The sequence below is a fragment of the Anoplopoma fimbria genome, chromosome 12 (assembly GCF_027596085.1).
Source record: "Anoplopoma fimbria isolate UVic2021 breed Golden Eagle Sablefish chromosome 12, Afim_UVic_2022, whole genome shotgun sequence".
Classification (NCBI taxonomy): domain Eukaryota; kingdom Metazoa; phylum Chordata; class Actinopteri; order Perciformes; family Anoplopomatidae; genus Anoplopoma; species Anoplopoma fimbria.
Window position 1 is genome coordinate 12,718,385 of NC_072460.1, and position 20,905 is coordinate 12,739,289.

The window sequence follows — 20,905 nt, forward strand, 5'->3', positions numbered from 1 at the left end:
ACCTATTCAAGTGTTGTTTAAAAAAAGTCGTGAATTCGAGTTGTATATGTACAGTGTTTACAAGCACTGTGGGTTATGTGATGTTCAAAGAGAGGCAGAGACCACAAGCATTATTGAGGTAGAATTATTATGTAGTTTAGCGTTTAAGATTATTATCTGGGCTTCTTTACTTACAGACTTACTCTTTTTGGTATTTCTTTATGTCCACAATAAGGTTTAAGATGAGATGCACATAATCTATTTCACTCTTTGTCTTGAGGGGTAATTTGTTTGCAGGCTCCATGTGTCTCTCAAGAAAACATAAAATAAATATTGTGAATTGCTTACACAATATGATTCAATGTCACAGAATAAACTGCAGTATGTACAATAGTTCAATTAGTATCACCTGGACCAACTACAACAGTAAAATGCTACATGCACATTAAGGCTTCTGTAATAATAATCTATACTTTTAAGTACATTACCCTGATTATTCTTGGGTTTGATGTTGAAATGCAGGACTTTTGCTTGTCACAGCATTTGTACTTCTTTCATTTTGGTCAATTATCTTAATACCTCCATCCCTGACACACACACACACACACACACACACACACACACACACACACACACACACACACACACACACACACACACACACACACGTCAACAATGTATTCAAAAGTGTTACAAAGTCATTGGCAATTGTAGAAAAACGGTAGAATGCAGTTTTAGGTTGACCGGCTGCTGCCCTGAAGCTGAAGCGTACGAGGGGCCTTTGAATGCAGCACTAAAGTCACATAACGTGCCGTTGATTTAAACACCCAGCAGCACCGCCACCTTGTGGCCGTTTAAAGTAACCGTCGGCTCTGATCGTCCTCAGCCCGGTGGCGAGCCGAGAGCAGGCAGGCGGAGCGCGCTCAGCGGGCTACACACGCGAACCTGCCGAAGGCCGTTGGACTCGTGCGTTGTCAATGATGCACATAAGTGAACGGTGGTATTTACCGGCTGTACGTGACCGGACAGCCGCACAACGTGGAGCCGTTAAACCGAGCAGCGGGTGAGAACATCCGTAAACCAACGGCCAACAACGGCTGAATTACAGCAAGTGCTCTCTCTCTCTCTCTCTCTGTCTCTCTGTGTCTCTCTCTCCCTCTCTCTCTCTCTCTCTCTCTCTCTCTCTCACAGACCGAGGCTCGACGACTCCGGTGGGATGTTTCGAGCCGACGCACCGCCACGAAGCTCCTGAGATGTGAAGAGGAAGAAACCAAACGGGACCGATAATTTTTTTTTCTAAAGCTTTTTTTTTTTTTTTTTTTTTTTTTTTTTTTTTTGTGAATGTATTTTTTTCAGTGGGTGTAAAAAAGATAATAATTTTGTGTACATGTTGTGAAATAAGGTTTTTTTTTTTTTTTTTTTAAAAGAACTACAGGAATCACAATAAATCCGGGGCTGAGCGGAGGAGTACTATGTGTTACATTGGGGGTGAGTCATGTTTGTTTATTTCATCTACAAATCAAATACTATTTATTTGTAATATAAAGATAAAAACCTCCAAGGAAGATATTATTGTATCCTGTCAGTTTAAGCACCACGAGATGGCTCATTAGCCCATGCATCCCCTCCTGCTCACATCCTCTGTGGACAGCGTTCAGTCAGGTGCAGACCTGCAGGCAGACCGCCACACAGGCCCTCATTCAGCCCAAGATTTAAAGATGCTCTTATGCTCTGGAGATACTAGAGAACAGGAGATTTAGGGATGTTCGTCTCAGTCACTACGCGTTAGTCTTGCATGGTGACTGTACTTTGTGTCTCTCACCGTTTGCATGGCGTTTCTGAAGTCAGCTGAGCTACCAGCTAGCCAATGGCTGCTCTCCATGGTGCTTGCACGTCCAGACAGCACTGTGTCGTAGCCTATAAATAACATACATTAGATGCATTCTGCCTCAGAGCCACTGACTACCACATGACCGGTCGCATCATAGGGTTTCTTTGCTCCAAGCAATCTCCACATATATATATATATATATATATATATATATATATATATATATATATATATATATATGTGTGTGTGTGTGTGTGTTTGGATAGAGAAATCAGATCGGCTGCAGATACATGAACATTAAATAGCATTCATATCAAGCGCTCCCTCCTTTACTCCTCTTGTATTTATTATTCATTGATAAATATTTGACAACATTGCATCTGTTAGTCGCACTGTAAGCCATAGTGCTGTGCTCAAAACATTAGTGAGGATGCTTCCTCTCCTGAAGCCTGACAGCTGCTAAATATGCGAATCAACACATGGCTGATAAAAAGAAGTTCAGAGACCGTTTGCAGGATTCAAAGTGGCTCAGTTGATATGAGCTCCAGCAGTAGTAAGCCACTTTAGTAACATGTAATCCCGATTCATCATTGGCTGATTAAGGAGCCTTTCGCTCACCTGGATTAGAGGAATCCCTCGGTAGGGGATGGTTGTGCTCGCTGAGGGGAAAGAAAGAGAACAAAAAAGCGGGGTTAGATAACACATATTCCCTCTGTCCGTCTCCCTCAGAGAACAGTGCTCTGTGTGTGCTACCTACACTCCACTCTCCCATGCTTGACCTGGATCGGACAAAAGTCCTTGTTATGTGTTCAGCCTTGAGTTTCCCTAATGGGAAGAGAACAATCATTGTGTGTTTGATTCTAGTGGCCGGCATTAGATATTTTTCATCAGATCCTAAAACCCTTGCTTATGACCAAAGACCCACCGGGAAGCAACCTGTGCCGAACCAAGTAGTCAGAGCAGCTTTAGTTGCATTATCTCCTGTACTGCTCTTAAATTACCTTGCTGGTGCGTGGGTTTGGATTGCTTTTAATATCTGTTCATTAAGACATTAACTTGTGGGCTCTAAATGTGGTGTTCTCTCTTCACTGGCCGTGTCCTGAACATTGTAATTAATTATAATTATGTTGCATAATCACAGTTTAAGCTTGGCAGCCTCCTGTTTTTCAAAGTGATGGCAGCAGCACGGACAGTCGGCTCTCTGATGGCTTACACCTGCCACTTACAGTGATGTTTCCTGGTTTGACTTCACGACAGAAGTCTAGCTGTTAGACATGGCCGTGCTGAACAAACAGGGCCTTTGTTTTTACCTGCCACTGTGGTCAACAGCTGAGCTGCAGAGTTCAGACGTAGACATGTGATCTTCAGAACAGTTTTTGTTTGACACTGTGCCCATTTGAGTTTTGTCCAGCAGCTCTCAGACCTTGTGCTTCCTCTGCCTCGTCTCCCCACATCACTCAGCCTCCATGTCCTCTTTAAATCTCTGTGAGGCTAACACTGAATTGAAAAAAAATACTGGATAGATTCAAGTGTTGCATCTTATGCCTTAAAAAAGTTATAGTTACTGGCAGGTATTGGTTTGGAGTTGATAGACAACATGCCTGAGGCTAGACTCACTCAGTCTAGTAATAGACAAAGGGATGATGTGCAAACTATTTAAGCTGGCAGTTGATAAAGGAAGTTAAAAGCTGCAACAATGTTCTGATAGTTCACTAGTGCCCTCATAACTTTACACCCGACAATACACCTGTACTAAATGATAACAAGTACGATCAATTAGAAGTTTGAGTTATAACTTTTTAAACTGAAAAGAAGAAAAAAAAGCTAAATACACAAAATGTGGAGTCAGAAAATTGGTCAAAGTGGACTGAATGAGCTCAGGAAAAATGTTGCTAAATTGCAAATTAAGATAGGGAGAATAAATTTAGGAAATCACTCTCTCAGTTCAGGCTGCAACTGACAGTTATTTCCATCATCAGTTATTCTGCTGATTATTTTCTAAATTAATTGTTGATAAAAGGGTCTATTTCCTCATTAGATTAAGAAAAAAAGTACAAAATTATCAATTTTTCTGATAAATTTAGTTATTATCAATTAAAGACAAGGTGATTGTGTATCGCGATATCTCAATATGATTTCAGCGCGTTATAATCCCATTGAAAGACAATTAATTATCATATTGAATTATAGCCCAGCCCTACATCTTCATATTGCTTGTTTTGTCCAACGACCGTTCCAGAACACAAACATTTGCGGTTGACTATCACATAAGACAAAAAAGAAGCAAATTGAGAAGGTTTAATAACAGAATGTTTATCAGATTATCAGAATACCTGACAAATCATTTATTGTTGATTCACCCAGCCATGAATCATTTAAGCTTTACAATTGTCTTTTTCTTTTTATCAATAAGAGCATATTAACAGGTTAACAGCAAATCAGTTCTTCACTCTGTCTCACTGTGACACTGGACATACCTACGGAAACTATTCCTATTCTATGTAATCACCTCGTGTTCAACATTATTCAACCACTAAAAGCATTCCTCCTCTCCTCTCCCCTCTCCTCTCCTCTCCCCTCTCCCTCCTCTCCTCTCCCTCTCCTCCCTCTCTCCCCTCCTCCTCTCCCCCTCCTCTCCCCTCCTCTCCTCTCCTCCTCTCCCTCCCCTCCTCCTCTCCCCTCCTCCTCTCCTCTCCCTCTCCTCCTCCCTCCCTCTCCTCTCCCCTCTCCCTCCTCTCCCTCCCTCTCCCTCCCTCCTCCCTCCTCTCCTCTCCTCTCCTCTCCTCTCCCCCTCCCCTCCTCTCCCTCTCCTCCCTCTCCCTCCCTCCCTCCCTCTCCTCTCCCCTCCCCTCCTCCCCCTCCTCCCCCTCTCCCCTCTCCCTCTCTCCCTCTCCCCTCTCCCTCTCCCTCCCCTCCCTCTCCTCCCCTCTCTCCCCTCCCTCTCCCTCTCCCCCTCCCTCTCCCTCCCCTCTCCCTCCCCCCCCTCTCCTCTCCTCCTCCTCTTTCCTCTCTCTCCCTCTCCTCTCCCTCTCCTCTCCTCTCCCTCCCCCTCCCCCCTCTCCTCTCCTCTCCCTTCTACAACTACAAATGTAGCCCGGCAAAAATTTAGCTATAGTCACTGCTTTCATTCACACAAACATTGGCACATATTTTATCAGGGAAAATCCCCCCAGCCCCCTTTTTGTCTGTGCCTCCCCCCCCCGTTATCTCTCTCTTGTTCTCTTTCACACACACATTTTTCCCACCCCTTCTACTAGCCGGCCCCCCTCGCTCCATCTCTCTCTCTCCCTCTCTCTCTGTTTGAAACTCTGCTGTCCGCCTGCTCCCACCAGCTACAATCCCTTCCTGTCCCCCTCGCCACTTTTTATTCACTCTTTTCATCTACACGTCCCCCTCATTTGCAAAAGCGGCACTGTCTGCCTGAACACACACACACACACACACACACACACACACACACACACACACACACACACACACACACACACACACACACACACACACACACACACAACGTGGCTTTTCCTTTGTCTGGCTTCCTAATTTTCCAGCGGCCGTTTGGTTCCAGGGGATTAACGCATGTATCCCCATAAAGTAAGGGATGAAAAAAAAGTGCAGGACACAAACAGGGTTGCACTGGATATGTTGTGTGTTTTATATATTGTGCAGGAGATTTGAGACTTTGTGCGTTTGTCTTTGTGTAATAGAGAGTGTAGAAGGAATGTAGGGCTTTTCTTCTTCTCCTTGTCTTAAAACTTTGAGCACAAATAACAAGAAGTTCTAGCAAAAACAAATGTGGCCTTCAGCGGGTTTAGCGAATCGAATAGAAATCACAGCTTTTTGTCATGAAGCAAAGATGTCACAATGATTTTCGCTGCACATTTCAGAAAGGATGAGGCAGCTGCAGGTGTTCTCCCCACGCAAGAGCCTCACAGAAGCCTGGAGGGCAGACAGGGTGCAGCACGTCAGCTGTTCACTTCTCACGTCCTTACAGCGCTGCTGGAATAAAGAGCAGACAGTGACTGTGACATGTGATGGAGGCTACATGCAGGAGTCATTTTGCTGTCCAAGAGAGATGTCACAGTTTCAGCTGCGGCGTTGGTTTTGTTATCTTCAACTTTGGTTTACCACGTTTTCCCACATGGGCAGTTGCTTGGTCATTTTTCGTGGTGTCAGGAAATTCCTTGCGACATTCTATCATTGAAAAGGGACATGCGGTTTGCCTCTGATGTGTGTTTTTGTCAGTGTATAAAAGATGAAAAGGTTGTGAGAGGGATAGAGAGAGAAAGAAGGAGTGAAACACAAACTTTGTTCTAGCCTGCTGGTGTGTGTCTGATATCTGTTTCTGTTTCTGTGTGTGTGTGTGTGTGTGTGTGTGTAAACTGGGAGGTGAGAGAGACAGTGATGGGACTGAACATGTTTGATGTACTGTGATAACAATGTCCGGTATGTGGCTTTCATGGGAACTCCTTGCCCTGGGGACATTGGCGAATAAGCTCCTGTTTAAAGGGCAGCTTCCCTCTCTTTATCGCCTGTTGTTTTTCCCCCTTTATGTTCCCCACATCCTTTTAGCCTTTACCTTTTGAGACTCACTGTAAACTACAGTATGTTCCCACTGGGTCACTGAAATGAGTAGTTGATAGAATATGAGGAAAGCTTTGATAATTGATCATTTAATTGATTGTTTAATCATTCGCCGGCTCTATCTTCTCAAGTGTAAGGATACGCTGCGTTTTAATACTGTAATTTTGAATTAAATATCTTTTGGCTTTTAGCTTTTGGTTTGACCAAAAAATTATATTTGAATAAATCACCCTAGATATTTGGCTAAAGAGTTCCTGTCAAGGTAGCTATCACATTATTACGTGTACCAGACCGTCATGGTCCTAATGACAGGACTGCTCTGTGTAAATACTACATCTACAGGATTATCCACTATAACAATACAGTACCTTGATTTGTCAAGTAATTAGGTCATTGGTTTAGCCAAAAAAAAACGACATTCACCTCGTTAAAATTTCCAGGAAAGAAACTATAAAACACTTTATATAAAGTTTCCTATTTGTAAATCAATTACAGTATAATGTGATAGACAAGTATATCCTATAGGTCATGTGATTTCATAATAATGTTTTGTTGCAGTATGGTATTACGTGTTTTAGCATGTGTCTGGGGAATGTGGCTGAACTGGAATTCCTCTTCAGGAGCCTCTTCTCAGTTGGTCTACTATCGGCCTATTGTGTTTTTAATTTGACTGACAGCCAGTAGCATTGCATGTCAGACTCATTTTCTTTGAGCCTGGAGAGACAACAGCGTTGACGTGAGTGTTAATGGCCGCCTTATAAAAGAGATAAAAGCTGCCGTGATGAGCCCCCAGTGGTCACGGTGGGCTTTGCTCATTAAAATTGAAGAAAAAAAGTCCAGACGCGCCGCCATGACTTTGACTGAACCCGTCTGGCAGTGAACAGCACATTTCAGGCGCCAAGATAGACATGTGTGCTCCTCGTGGAGAGCTTCATACCTAAGAGTGCTGTAACCCAAGCCGTGGCAGTGGCCCTTGAAAGTCCCACGTGTTCGGTTGTAAAGTAATATGTGTTGAGTTGTAAACTAATATGCAAAGTGAGTTAATACCCTGATCCAGACTGCACTTTTTACTTTCCGTTTACTGCACCAGTACACTCCCAGGACAGACACATTCCTTCAGAGCAGCCTTTCTTGTTGGTTAGCATCAGCACACTCTTTTCCTTTCAGTTCAACTGCTAAGAAAGGAGTGGTTACTTTGGGCTTTATTGCATTTGTAATTGGTAGACCAACCCTGTTTCTTAGATATTGGTTCCAGAGTGACTTTAGTCTTGTAGGTATCTTAATGAAGCAGCTCTGATGCAGCCACCCGGAGATCATTGGCTGCCAGAGAACAGCCGAGATATAATCCCTGAGAACAGAGGCGTGGTAGAGGAGAAGTGATAATAAATATGTCATCAGAAAGATGCCCTCGAGTGTGCAAACACACACACACACACACACACACACACACACACACACACACACACACACACACACACACACACACACACACACACACACACACACACATACACATATACACACAAACCCAGACAGTGAATGAACATTGCAGGGATCCCATAGGTTTCTTCCTTTTTCTCCCTGTTAAAGGGGTTTTTTAGGGGAGTTTTCCTGTGCCGATGTGAGGGTTCCGGGACAGAGGATGTCGCATGTGTACAGACTGTAAAGCCCTCTGAGGCAAATTTGTAATTTGTGATTCTGGGCTATATAAAATAAACTGAATTGAATTGAATTGAATATTGCCATATCAGAGAAAAACCTGCTGCATCATTTTCAACTTCTGCTGGCAAAAGATAACACAGAGGGGCAATTTAAGACTATCACCCTCCCTACATGGTTGACTGGCTATGCACTGAGTAATACTGCCGGCTACTGCCTGTACTTATGATAATCACAATCGTACTTGTGTATATTTATGAGCTCTTTGTTGCAGATGTGTGGAAGTCACTCCAGCATGGCCGGCAATCCCTCTGCGTATGAATTATTCACACTCAACCGGCCCATAGTTCATCATCCATATTTAATGGTTGGGAATCGCATACGTCTAACTGCAGCTTTCTGTTGACTAATGCAGCCATTGAACACAACTCAAGTCACAGGACGCTGATAAACATGCACTTGATGATTGATGAAGCCAGGTGTAACTCTTGACCAGGCATGCTGGGTATTCTTTGAGGACCCTTTGGTTGAAATGTCAAAGTTTATCCCATAACAAAGATGAAGCTTTTCTTTGGCAGATTGAGCAGATTAAATGGTTGCCCTGCTATATGGGTTTTGGGATATTCTTACCATATACGGGTACGCACTGGGCAGCCAGAGTTCACTACTGAGTTTGATTAATATTGCGTAATTAATTAACTCAGGTCACAGGCAAGCTGATAGTGGAAAAAGGCCATTTACAGACATCTGTACTTTCTGAGGTTCAACCCTTTATCTGATGACTGGAAACATTAGCACCAACTATGGAAATCTTCAGATCTACTCACATTACCGTTTCTCTAATGTTTGCTGCGTGTTGCTGCCTCGTGAGCTTAATTGCTGAAAATGCATTAGCAGAAGTTTAACAGGAAATCAACACTTTATGTTCTCAAGGAAAGTTGCAGAACTCTTTGCAAGTATTAGCAGTGGCTAGCTTCACAGGAAATAGCTGTTTAATCAGCCACAAATCTTCTTCTAAGTGGACTGTCAGTAGTTTATACCAAATCTTATCCAGTTTACACACACTTTTACACAGATATATGGGCTACTCTGACTCTGACAGTCTATTTTTTCAATAGTGCTGAGAGGAATTTCTTTGAGGTTACTACTTCTTCGTTTGGCCCTCGACAGTAAAGTGGACTCTGACTTTCCTATTTAAATGAAACTCATCAAACAAACAGAAACCAACTTACATTTTTCTAAAGAAAGTTAAATATAGTAACATCATAACAATAATTCCCTCAACTGACTGAATATTAATTCAATGTTTTGTTTCTGTCTTGCAGGATTTACTTGAAGATATTCACACAACAATTTGAAGGAAAAACACAGCAGCTTTCCCAACAGGCTTGAAGAAACTCCTGTTTTAGTGAGGTTTATATCCAACAGCGGGGAGACGTGTGGTTTACTTTGATAAGTACTGCACCTAAGGTGGATATAAAGTAAATGTAGGACATGGTGAGGAGGATAGTGAGGACAGAAACTCTCTCACAGCTGTAGTCTCACCCTCCTGTGCTACTGTAAAGCATCCAATAAAAGGAGACAGGTGGACAGAGCGCTGAGGAAAAGTGGGAAAAGGTCACCGTTTGACCAAGGACCCCCTTCAGTCACCTGCGGCACTGGAAGAACAGCCTGACGGGCTAGAAGGCGTGTGTGGGTAACCTCAGAAGGAGAGAGAGACGGGGACTGACGGAAGAGCAAAGGTTTGGAGGAGGAGGAGGTCGAGGAAGCGTGGGAAAGTACATTCCCCATGGCTACTGACCCAGGAGAGCCCACAGGCACCGAGGACTCCTCGGAGAAACCTGATGGGCAGAGGGAGGAGGACACGGAGCGGGAGGGCAGGGCCGACCCACAGAGGGAGAGGACAAACAGCAACCCCTCGGACTTCGCCTCCTCCCACACTCAGGAGAGGAAACCGACAGGAGGAGAGGATGGAAGAATCCGAGGAGAAGGAGGGGGAGGAGGGGAAGCCAGCCAGGAGGATGAGGAGAACCTAGTCAGGCCGATTTCATCCTCCACGCCCTCCTTACCAGTCGACACTGGCCAGAAACGACTGAGGAGGGAGAAGCGCTTCTTCAGGAAGAGTGTGGAGATTTGTGAGGAGGACGATGAGGTGGAGGTGACCCCAGAGGCGCCCCACAGCGCCCCTCACCTGGAGCTGTGCTCCTCAGACTCAGTCTTCACCAGCAGTGCCCAGCAGCAAGGGGCTGCTTCATCCTTTGCTGCCATAGGCCATGACCCATCCTGCCCCAGCTCCACCCAGGAGCCGGGCAAGGACGCACCTTCCTCCACACCCACCCAGAGGGGGAAGGAGAGGGATCGTGAGCAGGAGGAGGAGGCGGAGATGAAAGCTGTCGCCACTTCTCCTGGAGGCAGGTTCCTCAAGTTTGATATTGAACTGGGCAGAGGAGCCTTCAAGACTGTGTATAAAGGCCTGGATACAGAGACTTGGGTGGAGGTGGCTTGGTGTGAACTACAGGTAAGACAAACTTTTTGCTTTTTTTTTTTCTTCTTTTTTTTCACATCATGATGCAAAATATTCAAAATGTATTATCATATATTATGCATTAGCAGGCAGAATTATCTGAATGATAGAATAAACCCCAAATAATCTGGGCGGTAAATGGAAATACTTCATAACAACAAATAATATTTCCAATTAGTGAGCTTTAGAGAGGGCTGCATGGTGGTGTAGTGGTTAGCACTGTCGCCTCTCAGCCAGAGGGGCCTGGGTTCAATTCCCGGGCCAGACAACCTTCTGTGTGGAGCTTGCATGTTCTCCCCGTGTCAGCGTGGGTTCTCTCCGGGTTCTCCGGCTTCCTCCCACAGTCCAAAGACATGTACCTTAGGTTGATTGATGACTCTAAAATTGCCCGTAGGTGTGAATGTGAGTGTGAATGGTTGTCTGTCTCTATATGTCAGCCCTGCGACAGACTGGTGTACCCTGCCTTTGCCCATTGACAGCTGGGATCGGCTCCAGCACCCCCGCGACCCTTAACTGGATAAGCAGGTTACGGAAAAATGGATGAGCTTTAGAGAGCTCTACCCAACGTTGCTCTTTTGCGGTGAATAGTATTCGATGTGTCCTATGAGCTCTTCCTTCTGGAATCTGAGAATCTCTGCACGCTGTCTTTTTGCTATTCATACTGCGAGACTGCAGTTCAGTGGAGACCGGGGTTAAAAGGAGGAGCATCGCTTGTATTTAAGTGACAGCACACACTGAAAGTGGAGGCCTGGCCTTTTCTGGGGCTATTATGAATAATAGAATGACGAGCTGTCAGTGCTTCTTCCTGTTGTAATAGGGTGTCCGAGGAGAGACAGAATGTTCTGGATTAGCCTGAATGATAGTAGTCCAGTATTGACACTTAAGGTAAATATTAGGGATTGCATTATCGGTGTATTGCAGGGCTGTAGGTCAGGAAAGGGACTCCACGGCTCTACAGAAAAAGCATCTTGGGAGGTCAAGAAGGTGAATGTTCACCCTGGTTACTTACTGGAAAAATCTTTTTGAAGAAGCTGTCAGCATGTTTTTAAGTTTTTAATAGGGCTTGGCTATGTTAAGAAACAGTTATCACAATATTTTTGACCAAATACTTCAGTTACTATCAGTAAGGTGGACATAATGACTAAGTGGGTAAAGGCAAATATTGGAACAGCTAGAACTGACTCAGAAAATGACATCAATTTACTGTAATGCATCCTTTAAAACCAGGAATAATCAACACTTATGCCATCTGTCTAAAACGATATCTAGTCTCTTATCACAATATTGGTCTCATATGGATATATTGGACAGCCCGTGTATTAAAGTGAGAAGTTAATGTTTGTTATTAAAATGTAAAGTCAAAATGATGTTGCTAATTCGGCTAATTTTTACATGCTAGGGTTGCAGTACATTTCGTAGTCTACTCTTGTCTATTGTGTAATATAATGAAGTCTGAAATGTAAATAGTCATGTGAAAGGGAAGCTCTGAATGGGATGCATTTTGCGATCACAGAGCAAATAGGAACATTGTAGCAGATATAGAGCAAACGTTACTGTAAGAAACTCTTTGTCATGCATCGACAGTGGGAGGAAAATAATAAGAAATGTTAAATGTCTAATACCAGAGCACTGTCAACGTCTTTACAAGCTGTAGCCAACCGGTTTTATTATGCAGAGATGTAATGGGAATCATTGTTAGATGGTGTGACCCCAACATGATGTGGGAGACAGACTCGTGGAGGAGAGAAGAAATGCAGCCCTCTGACTCTTGGCCCCACAATAGAGAGCAGTGTAATGATAAGCCATCTGATTTGACTGCAGGCTTTGTTTGAGAAAAGTCAGTCATGTGTTTGGTTTGGAGCTAATTCCAAAACAAGAGCCTTGACTAATCCTTGAGATCAAGCTCTGCCTGTTGGACTGGCAAACAGCAGGCATGCGCCAATCACCTTTTCTGGTTTTACTTCAACACCTAGTGAATCAGCTTCACATCAGCAGTTCTGCTGCTCGGAATATCACGCTGCCGCGGATAATGTTCAGTCCTACTTAAATACTTGATGTGTACCTTTTTCAAGCGATCTGCTCAGCATGCAAAGACAGCCTGTTTCACCTTCATGACACAAAGGCACTGCCCTGTGTATAATGCCTTGCCTCAGGATTGAAAATAAAAAGACAGCAGGCTTAAGCTGATTTTGCACCAATATTGGATCGGCTAAATCCTTTTTTTTTTTGCACTGGGTCAAAGTAAATCTCATGAAGAAAAACTAGTTGTGACTGGTTATTTGTTTATTGAGCGTGAGGACATCACTGGCATTACATCAGTCAGAAATTACTCAGACCATTAGAAACACTCCATGCATATTTAACTGTCTAATTAAATGTGTATCATACAAAGACAGGAAGACAGTCTATTCAAAAAAGTAGACTGAGATTTGGACACAGAGCAACAGCATGGAGAATAAGGCAGAGTGTGAGAACGAAAAGCTCGACACAGTAGGTGATGGTGAGTGGGAGAGAGAGATAGACAGAGCGGGAGACGCCGAGTGGAGCAGAGGATTACCATGGCATCCCTCCCAGAGAGCAGCCGTGTAGCTAACACTGAGTTACCACATGCAGGGAGACACATGCAAACACGCACATACACACGGCGCCCTGGTAACCCGCCTATAGATCGATCCAGTGACACAGCCCACGCAGCACTCTAGTCTCTCAGGTCACATGATCCTTCCTAATTAGCCCACGTGACCAAAGCGTGTACACTGTTTCAATGACAGGAGGCATTTAGTGCACAATAGTGACCAGAATAGTGGCTAGCCGTGTTAATAATGAAGACTTGATGTAACCATTACTTTTTCCTGCTGGTGTTTGATGCAAAGATGAGTAATCCTCAATTACATAATACAATGTGGATGTATCCCAAATAGGGATGATAATGAACATCAATATTGTTGTCTTAATTTGTATCTAAAAGTGTTAATTGTGATTAAAGACAAACAATTATGCTCAGTTTCCTCACGCTTTTACTTTAAAATTCAAACAAGTCAATTCTAATTAAAAACACAGGTCCAAGAAATCAAACAACATGCAAAAAGTTTGTAACATAATGTGGGAACAGTGTGTTCAATGCCTCCAGTTTGAAGGCACTGGATGGGACAGGATGATAAACAGCCTGTACATGACGAGCCAATGCTACATCCACTATGAGCCTGCAGCCTGGGAGCACCACCTAGCTCTTCTTCTCCTGTGTCCACATAGAGGGGATTATCTGTCCAAATGCTGTTTGAAAGAGTGTGTAATTAAAGTTAACAGTCCGGACACCATCTATCTTCTTTCCTCTGTCTTTCCCTGGGAATTCCACGCCTAAAAGGGCAGAGCTATATATCTCCCTTGCTACTGCTTTGGTTGTATAGTTTCTCCGTCCGTGCCCCTAAGTGGATGTGTTTGTGTATGTCTTGTACGTGTATTACATTTGCAAATAGTGCAAGCTATTGCTCTCTGTCCGTCTGTGTCAACATATGTATCTGTTTGTGTCTGCCTGACACCCTCTTTCTCTCTTCCTCTCTCGCCCTCCCTCCCTCTATCACTTTTTTTTCTGTGTGAGTGAGCATGCAGAGTGATCCAGGGAGTTAATTACAGTGGGTGCCCGTAAGGCTGGAACAAAAACCCTGCACAGGCAGCATAACTCGGGCGGCAGAAACCAGACTGGTTCAACCCAGTCATCCCAGACTGGTCCAGCTCGGCTCAGCTCAGCCAAGCTACTCTCACAGGACTGCAAACACTAGAGCAGCATTCACGTCTGCAGAGCTGAGGGTTGCCATGATGATGATGATGATTGCCAACTGAAATATTTGATTTAACGTGTATTGTTATTGAGCCTTTTGGATGTATGTCTGTGGATAAATGCCAGCTTAGGTGGTTTCCTGCTAGAATCCCTGTGCCATGTTTGTTAGTGAAAAGGCTCATCCTTATTAAGGCCATTAGAGCCCTTTGACATGGTTAAAAGTTCAGCATGCAGCCGCTACGAAACCATTTAAGAACCCTTGTTCACCTCTACACAGTCGATGCCCCGGTTTGGTTGTTGACATTGTTATAATTGTTCACAAGGTTGAGGGATCATCTCTGGTCGCTGCCTGCTACTTGCCTCATGTTATAATTGATAGCTCTATTCATATCCTTTGATTAGAACAATCAATGTAGGCTTTGGTGAAAGTATTCTAAAGAACAATATCATTTGCAGAAAGACTTAGCAATATTTACAATTATTACATAATTCTTTGGCTCAGTGTAACAAATAGCAGCAAAAGACGGTTCAGCCACTGAACGGTTTGGGCAGGTAAAGGGAGGATAGACTATTGATGGGTGACTAAAATTAGGAATCAGATGGACTACAGCTGGACTGACTAGACCCGGATGGAATCGATCCAACCAAACTGACCAGACGCGTGGCTCAACTAGGACACCAATGGTTGCCAAGTGTCCCTCAGGCTATATCCCCTATTACCTAACCGACAATGGAGATTCAATCTTATTGAATGTTAGAGACATTACCACATAACACAGGCATTAACTGTATTGCCTAATCAGACAATCAATACATCTGAAGAACACGTGATCAAACTATTATGTTGTGATTATTATCTCAGGCATTTGACAAAAAAAGGGGAAAACTTTGTAAGTATCATTGATGTACATTAATAAACCTTTCACAACTTTCCACATGAGGAGCAGAACTGAGTACATATAGATATGAAGACCTCCTGCTCACTAAAAAAAGAAGAGGCCAGTGCAGTGCATTTGCTAAAGGCATCTATAAAGGTTAGTGAACTTGGCCCACTGGCCTCAGGTTCTAATCCGGCGTGTGGGCCAGCCCTTTTTCCAGCGATCTATTTTGTTAGTCCGAGCCGTTGTAGCTTAAAGTAATCTAATCCTAGCCACCCGCCTCCTCGGATATTCAAACAGTTACATGCTTATTCACAAACTGCAGAGCCATACAGACTACATACACGCTCATACATGTACAAATATCCACCTACAGCAAAACTAATGTTCCCCTTTGGGTTGATAGTGCACTAAACCAGCCCTTATTTATCCCACTGTATCTGAGGCACACTCCTCCCTCAGACAAGAATGTAACCAGGGAAGTCACTTCGTATTCAGTCCGTATGATATCTGATACTCCTGCAGTGTTTGCCAAAATAGATGTTTTAGGGCTCACATGCTTTGGCATCCATGACCCCAGCCTCTTACTATCTAGCAAATGTGCCTTGTAAGCCACATCCTGTCCATTTCCCCCAGTGTTTTATGAGGCTACTTAACCTGCAGCGTGACCTTCTGCTCTGCCAGATGTCTGATCCAAAAACATCTCATGGTGCACAACCAGGTACTCTGCTTACCAAGTTATAGTACTTAAGCCCCTGCCACGGAGGCACCTTGTGACAACTCAATCACATGACCAAACTGACTATGCAGGTATGCACAAAATATCAGGAACACCAAAAAATAGCATGTAATTAATTACAGTTACCCTGCATTAAATACTACATTTGTGAAACTTCTAATGTTCTATATTTGTTGAGACTGTATCAAAGGGGTGTTCCTGTATTGTAGGGGTTTCCTCGTTTTGTAAATGGATCCTGGGTGCTTGTCTGCTAATTCTGGACAAAAAAAAAAAAAACTACAGCAAAAAATCTGCCGTCGAGCTGAATAAGATAAGATAAGATAAGATAATCCTTTATTAGTCCCGCGGCGGGAAAATTTGCAAGCTTACAGCAGCATAGGGTAAAGTGCACACAAGAGACATAGTAAAAGAAGACAAGATAAAAATAAAAATTAAATTAAAAAAAAACAAGTATTATAAATAAGCAACAAAAACAGTAGAAAATCAACAATAACTGAAATATTATATTTACGGACAGAAAAAACTATTATAGCTATAATTGCACAGTGTATTGTATTGCACGTGTCATGTGTCATGTGGTCTGCTGGGAGCAGAGTTGGTTGTGCAACCTGGCAGCAGCTGGAAGGAAGGACCTGCGGTACCTCTCCTTCACACACTGGGGGTGAAGCAGCCGGTGGCTGAAGGAGCTGCACAGAGCTGCCAGGGTGTCCTGCATGGGGTGGGAGGTGTTGTTCATCAGGGATGATAGCTTGGCCATCATCCTCCTGTCTCCCACCACCTCCACCGTATCCAGTGGACACCCCAGCACACTGCTGGCTTTCCTGACCAGTTTATTCAGTCTCTTCTTGTCAGCTGCTGAGATGCTGCTGCTCCAGCAGACCACTGCATAAAAAATGGCTGATGCCACCACAGAGTCGAAAAAGGTCCTCAGGAGTGCTCCCTGCACTCCTGAGGACCTTAGTCTCCTCAGCAGATAGAGTCTGCTCTGACCCTTTTTGTAAAGTGCCTTTGAATGATTAGTCCAGTCCAGTTTATTGTTCAAGTGAACACCCAGGTACTTATAAGATTTCACAATCTCAATGTCCTGTCCCTGGATGTTCACTGGTTCCGGAGGACAGTGTTTACCCCGGCGGAAGTCCACCACCAGCTCTTTGGTTTTACCAGAGTTGATCTGGAGGCGGTTCCGCCGGCACCATCCTATGAAGTCCTGGTTCAGTTCTCTGTATTCCCTCTCATCGCCGGCGGAGATGAGGCCGACGACTGCAGAGTCGTCAGAGAATCCACATATTCCTGACAAAATCTCAACATAAATTGAATTTCATAATCTTCTTGGATTGCATCACTTTTTCTGCTCAGAATTAAAAAGTAATTCCATCACAAGGCAATGGAAATGTATATTTTTTCTTGGCTTACATGTAATATAGAGGGTGAGAATATATGCATTAGTTAAAACAGTGTGGCTGAACGGGAAGTTTATATATCTGCTTGTTTTGATTTGAATGGCAGCACCCACTGTGCTGTGATATACACAGTAAGACGAAGTGTCTGTATGATTAGCTACCTTGTTTACAGTCTTAGGTATTCATTAGGAGAACTGCCCCAAGATCTCCATTATACAGACAATCAAACGTGAATTAAAAAAATGATTGATTAGGGATTCTCATTGTGAGGATTACTATCTTCTTAGAGTGTTCACTTCTTCAGGTTGCAGAATTTTGGCCAGTCACCAAAGGGCTGTGTCATGGCTGCCCTTTCTCTCCCTCACTTTCTTCCTGTTTGTTTCTCTGTTGCTTCCCTATTTACATTTATCTGCTGGTTAGGAGGCCATGTGACATTTGTTTGTCAAATCTTTTTTGGGGGGGAGTCACTGTTTTACCAATGTTGGATCAATGTACTTTAGCATACAATTCCACCTTATTATCAGAATTTCCAAGAGTTTGTTCAGTACTATTCCCTTAAATGTACCACATAGGTCAGTGTGGATGAGGCCTCCTAGCAGCAGTAATTGTATTTTTTTCTTGCACTAAGCTGTCTTGGCAATGGAAAAAGGACTATGACTTATTAATGACACACTTGAAGAATGCATATTGCATTTTTCTAGAGATGTTTTTGTTGTTGTCGTGAATTTCTTTTTCTGAATATGGGCGTGTATGTGTGTGTGTGTTAGTCCAGGAAGGACTAACACAAAAAAAAGCAGGTTTTTGTCAGTCTGTCTAGACACAGTCTCACCAACTGAACTCTTTGTGACCTTTGCCGACCTTAAAACTGTCTGATGCTACACTCAGTGAGAGACATGATAGATGCTGAGGAGGCAGCAGACGGGGACACACTGGCAAACATTCTGTCTCTCACTGTGCCAGAAGCATAGAGATGCTCTGACGAAGGGGTGAGACAGAGGACAGAGGCACCCAAACACAGGCAGGACTCCCAGACAAAATAAAGCACACCACAAAGACGACACTTTAGATAAGATGAGATAAGATAATCCTTTATTAGTCACGCAGCGGGGAAATTTGCAACTTGTAGATATGGGCAGAGATGCTGTAGAGACAGACAGCATTGGGACCTAAGCATGGATAGATAAACCTGCACACAGTCAGGTAAACACACATCATTGCGTAAGCTTTCATCTACATAGTAACATGACGTAGTTGGTGTTAAAGTAATGAGCGCATGAGGACAGACCTAGGCTGGCTAACTTATTCTTGGCCATAGAAGTGCAACGAGGAACAGCCTGTTTGTTGATGCTACTTCCCGGGTGAAAGGGGAGGTGTGGAGCAATTGCTTCCACCATTACTTCCAGAAAAGGACACTGAACCAGTATAGACACAGAGAGGAAAATATGTCTGAAAAGATGAAACACAGACAAAGGGGGGAAGAGAACTAGAGGAAATAAAATCAGTGCATGCTAGAAAAAAACCACCATATGAAACATGCATTACATGGAAATCTGTTTATATACATCCAAATATCTGCACTACAGGGTTTCTCTTTGGAGAGATTTGTGTTAAAGAAAAAAACTCAACATCAATGGAATCGATCAGTAAAGAGCCAGTGTTATGATGACTTCTATATAGTTTTGTCTGTTTGTGTGACGCGACAATGGCTGCCAACCAACTGCTTGCAGATATCAAGTCAGACACAGACTGTTTTGTTTTTGTCTTTTCTGATACAGTATTATGCTTTTACATAAATGGTTAAAGGTTGCCTGTTGTTAAATGCAAAGACATGACAATGATCTCTTTAAGTGTTTTTTTTATATTTATACTTTTCAATATCATCAAAAAAAAAAATGCCCACACACAACAGGTCACAAGGTCAACAAAGGTCAAAATACCACACACCTGAAATGCTTTGTTATTTGTACACGTGGAAATAGCAGACAACAACTACGACAGTTGCTTGTGACAAGTCTAAAAATACACACTGACTTAAATGGGCCAGTCACAATTTCCTCCACAGTAAAATGCTTTGAATGTAAGATTATGATTGATTCTTCAATATTATATCACCAGCGCATCACTTGCATATTCATAAATACAATTTCCTATTGTTAATATATATGGAATTTAAAGGATAAGGGTGTTTTTTTGTCTGAACACAGCTGATGCTAGTGATGCGAGCACCAAGGGTTTAAGAAAATAGAAGAATATATATAAAAATACAAAGCAAAACCTGACATGATATAAAAAATACAATATTTTTTTAAAGAACAGAACAGAACACCTTCCCTGCATAGCATACAGAAGTCTTACATCTTATAAATAACCTATGCACCAGTGTTTGACAGAGAGATAAGTCAATGGCTGTGTCTGTTCCTGTGGGATGCTGCCTGTGCCAGTGAATTGGATTTCTGCCGCGTCCATTCTGGCCGCCATACTGGGGATGTGTGGCAGATGCAGTAGAAATGTGTTTTATAAAGCCAAGGGTTGGGTGTTGTCTCAGCACGGCTGCAACTCTGAATGGCTAGCACCATCCAGTGGCAGTAACAGTGTTTGCAGTTGTGGAATTGACAGTCAGAGTATGCATGCCATATAAGTTGTTGTGTACCTTTCACTTCAGGACCGCAAGCTGACCAAAGCAGAGCAACAACGCTTCAAGGAGGAGGCCGAGATGCTGAAGGGGCTCCAGCACCCCAACATCGTCCGCTTCTATGACTCCTGGGAGTCTGTGCTCCGTGGGAAGAAGTGCATCGTTCTAGTCACTGAACTCATGACTTCAGGAACACTCAAAACGTTAGCACAACTTCCCCATTTCTATTATTTTTCACTCTATGAAAGTTCTCTATATTTATGTCGTTTATTTTTTTTGTTTTTGCCAGTCACGTGACTGCACCCATTAGAGTAAATGTCGACCATAGGCAGCAGCTGTGCTGCAAATTGTTATCAATGAATATTGCACTTAAAATTATATACATTATACATCATCATTGACATGTCTATTAAAGGCCTAGAAAATGTAAAGTACTTTCTCTCACTTATGTCACCTGTAACAGTGTCAATTGCAGCTACAGCGCAAAACAGTAGCTTTAAACCTGCCTTCATAGTAAGCAAATATTAACACATTTATGATAGTGTTTTTCTCTCATGGGGATCATATAGCTATCCATCAGTGGCTGATTACAGATTTTTTTTTGTTTCCACTACAAAATCCTGCACAGTTACCTGAAGCGCTTTAAAGTGATGAAACCCAAGGTCCTGAGGAGCTGGTGTCGGCAAATCCTGAAGGGCCTTCACTTCCTTCACACCAGGACTCCTCCAATAGTCCACCGAGACCTTAAGTGTGACAACATCTTCATAACAGGCCCCACAGGCTCGGTCAAGATTGGTGACCTGGGACTGGCCACTCTTATGCGAACCTCCTTTGCCAAGAGTGTCATAGGTAAGCTACATAAATAGAACAACTACATCCAGGGTTCCTACACAGTATGATA

The 20,905-nt window shown here is 43.3% G+C and overlaps 1 protein-coding gene and 1 long non-coding RNA gene across 2 annotated transcripts in view; both read left to right on the forward strand.

Moving 5' to 3' along the window:
- Positions 1-923: 923 nt before the first annotated feature.
- On the forward strand, positions 924-9,566 carry LOC129099626 (uncharacterized). The gene is made up of 3 exons (XR_008531644.1): positions 924-1,042; positions 1,407-1,467; positions 9,379-9,566. It is a non-coding gene; the product is annotated as an uncharacterized LOC129099626 (long non-coding RNA).
- A 276-nt stretch (positions 9,567-9,842) lies between these two features.
- si:dkey-151g10.3 (serine/threonine-protein kinase WNK2) overlaps positions 9,843-20,905 on the forward strand; it is a 29,652-nt gene continuing 18,589 nt past the window's right edge. Inside the window, exons 1-4 of the mRNA XM_054608687.1 lie at positions 9,843-9,980; positions 10,071-10,571; positions 20,035-20,207; positions 20,633-20,853. Of these exons, the coding sequence (XP_054464662.1) occupies positions 9,843-9,980; positions 10,071-10,571; positions 20,035-20,207; positions 20,633-20,853 (1,033 nt within the window). The remainder of the gene's footprint in view (positions 9,981-10,070; positions 10,572-20,034; positions 20,208-20,632; positions 20,854-20,905) is intronic.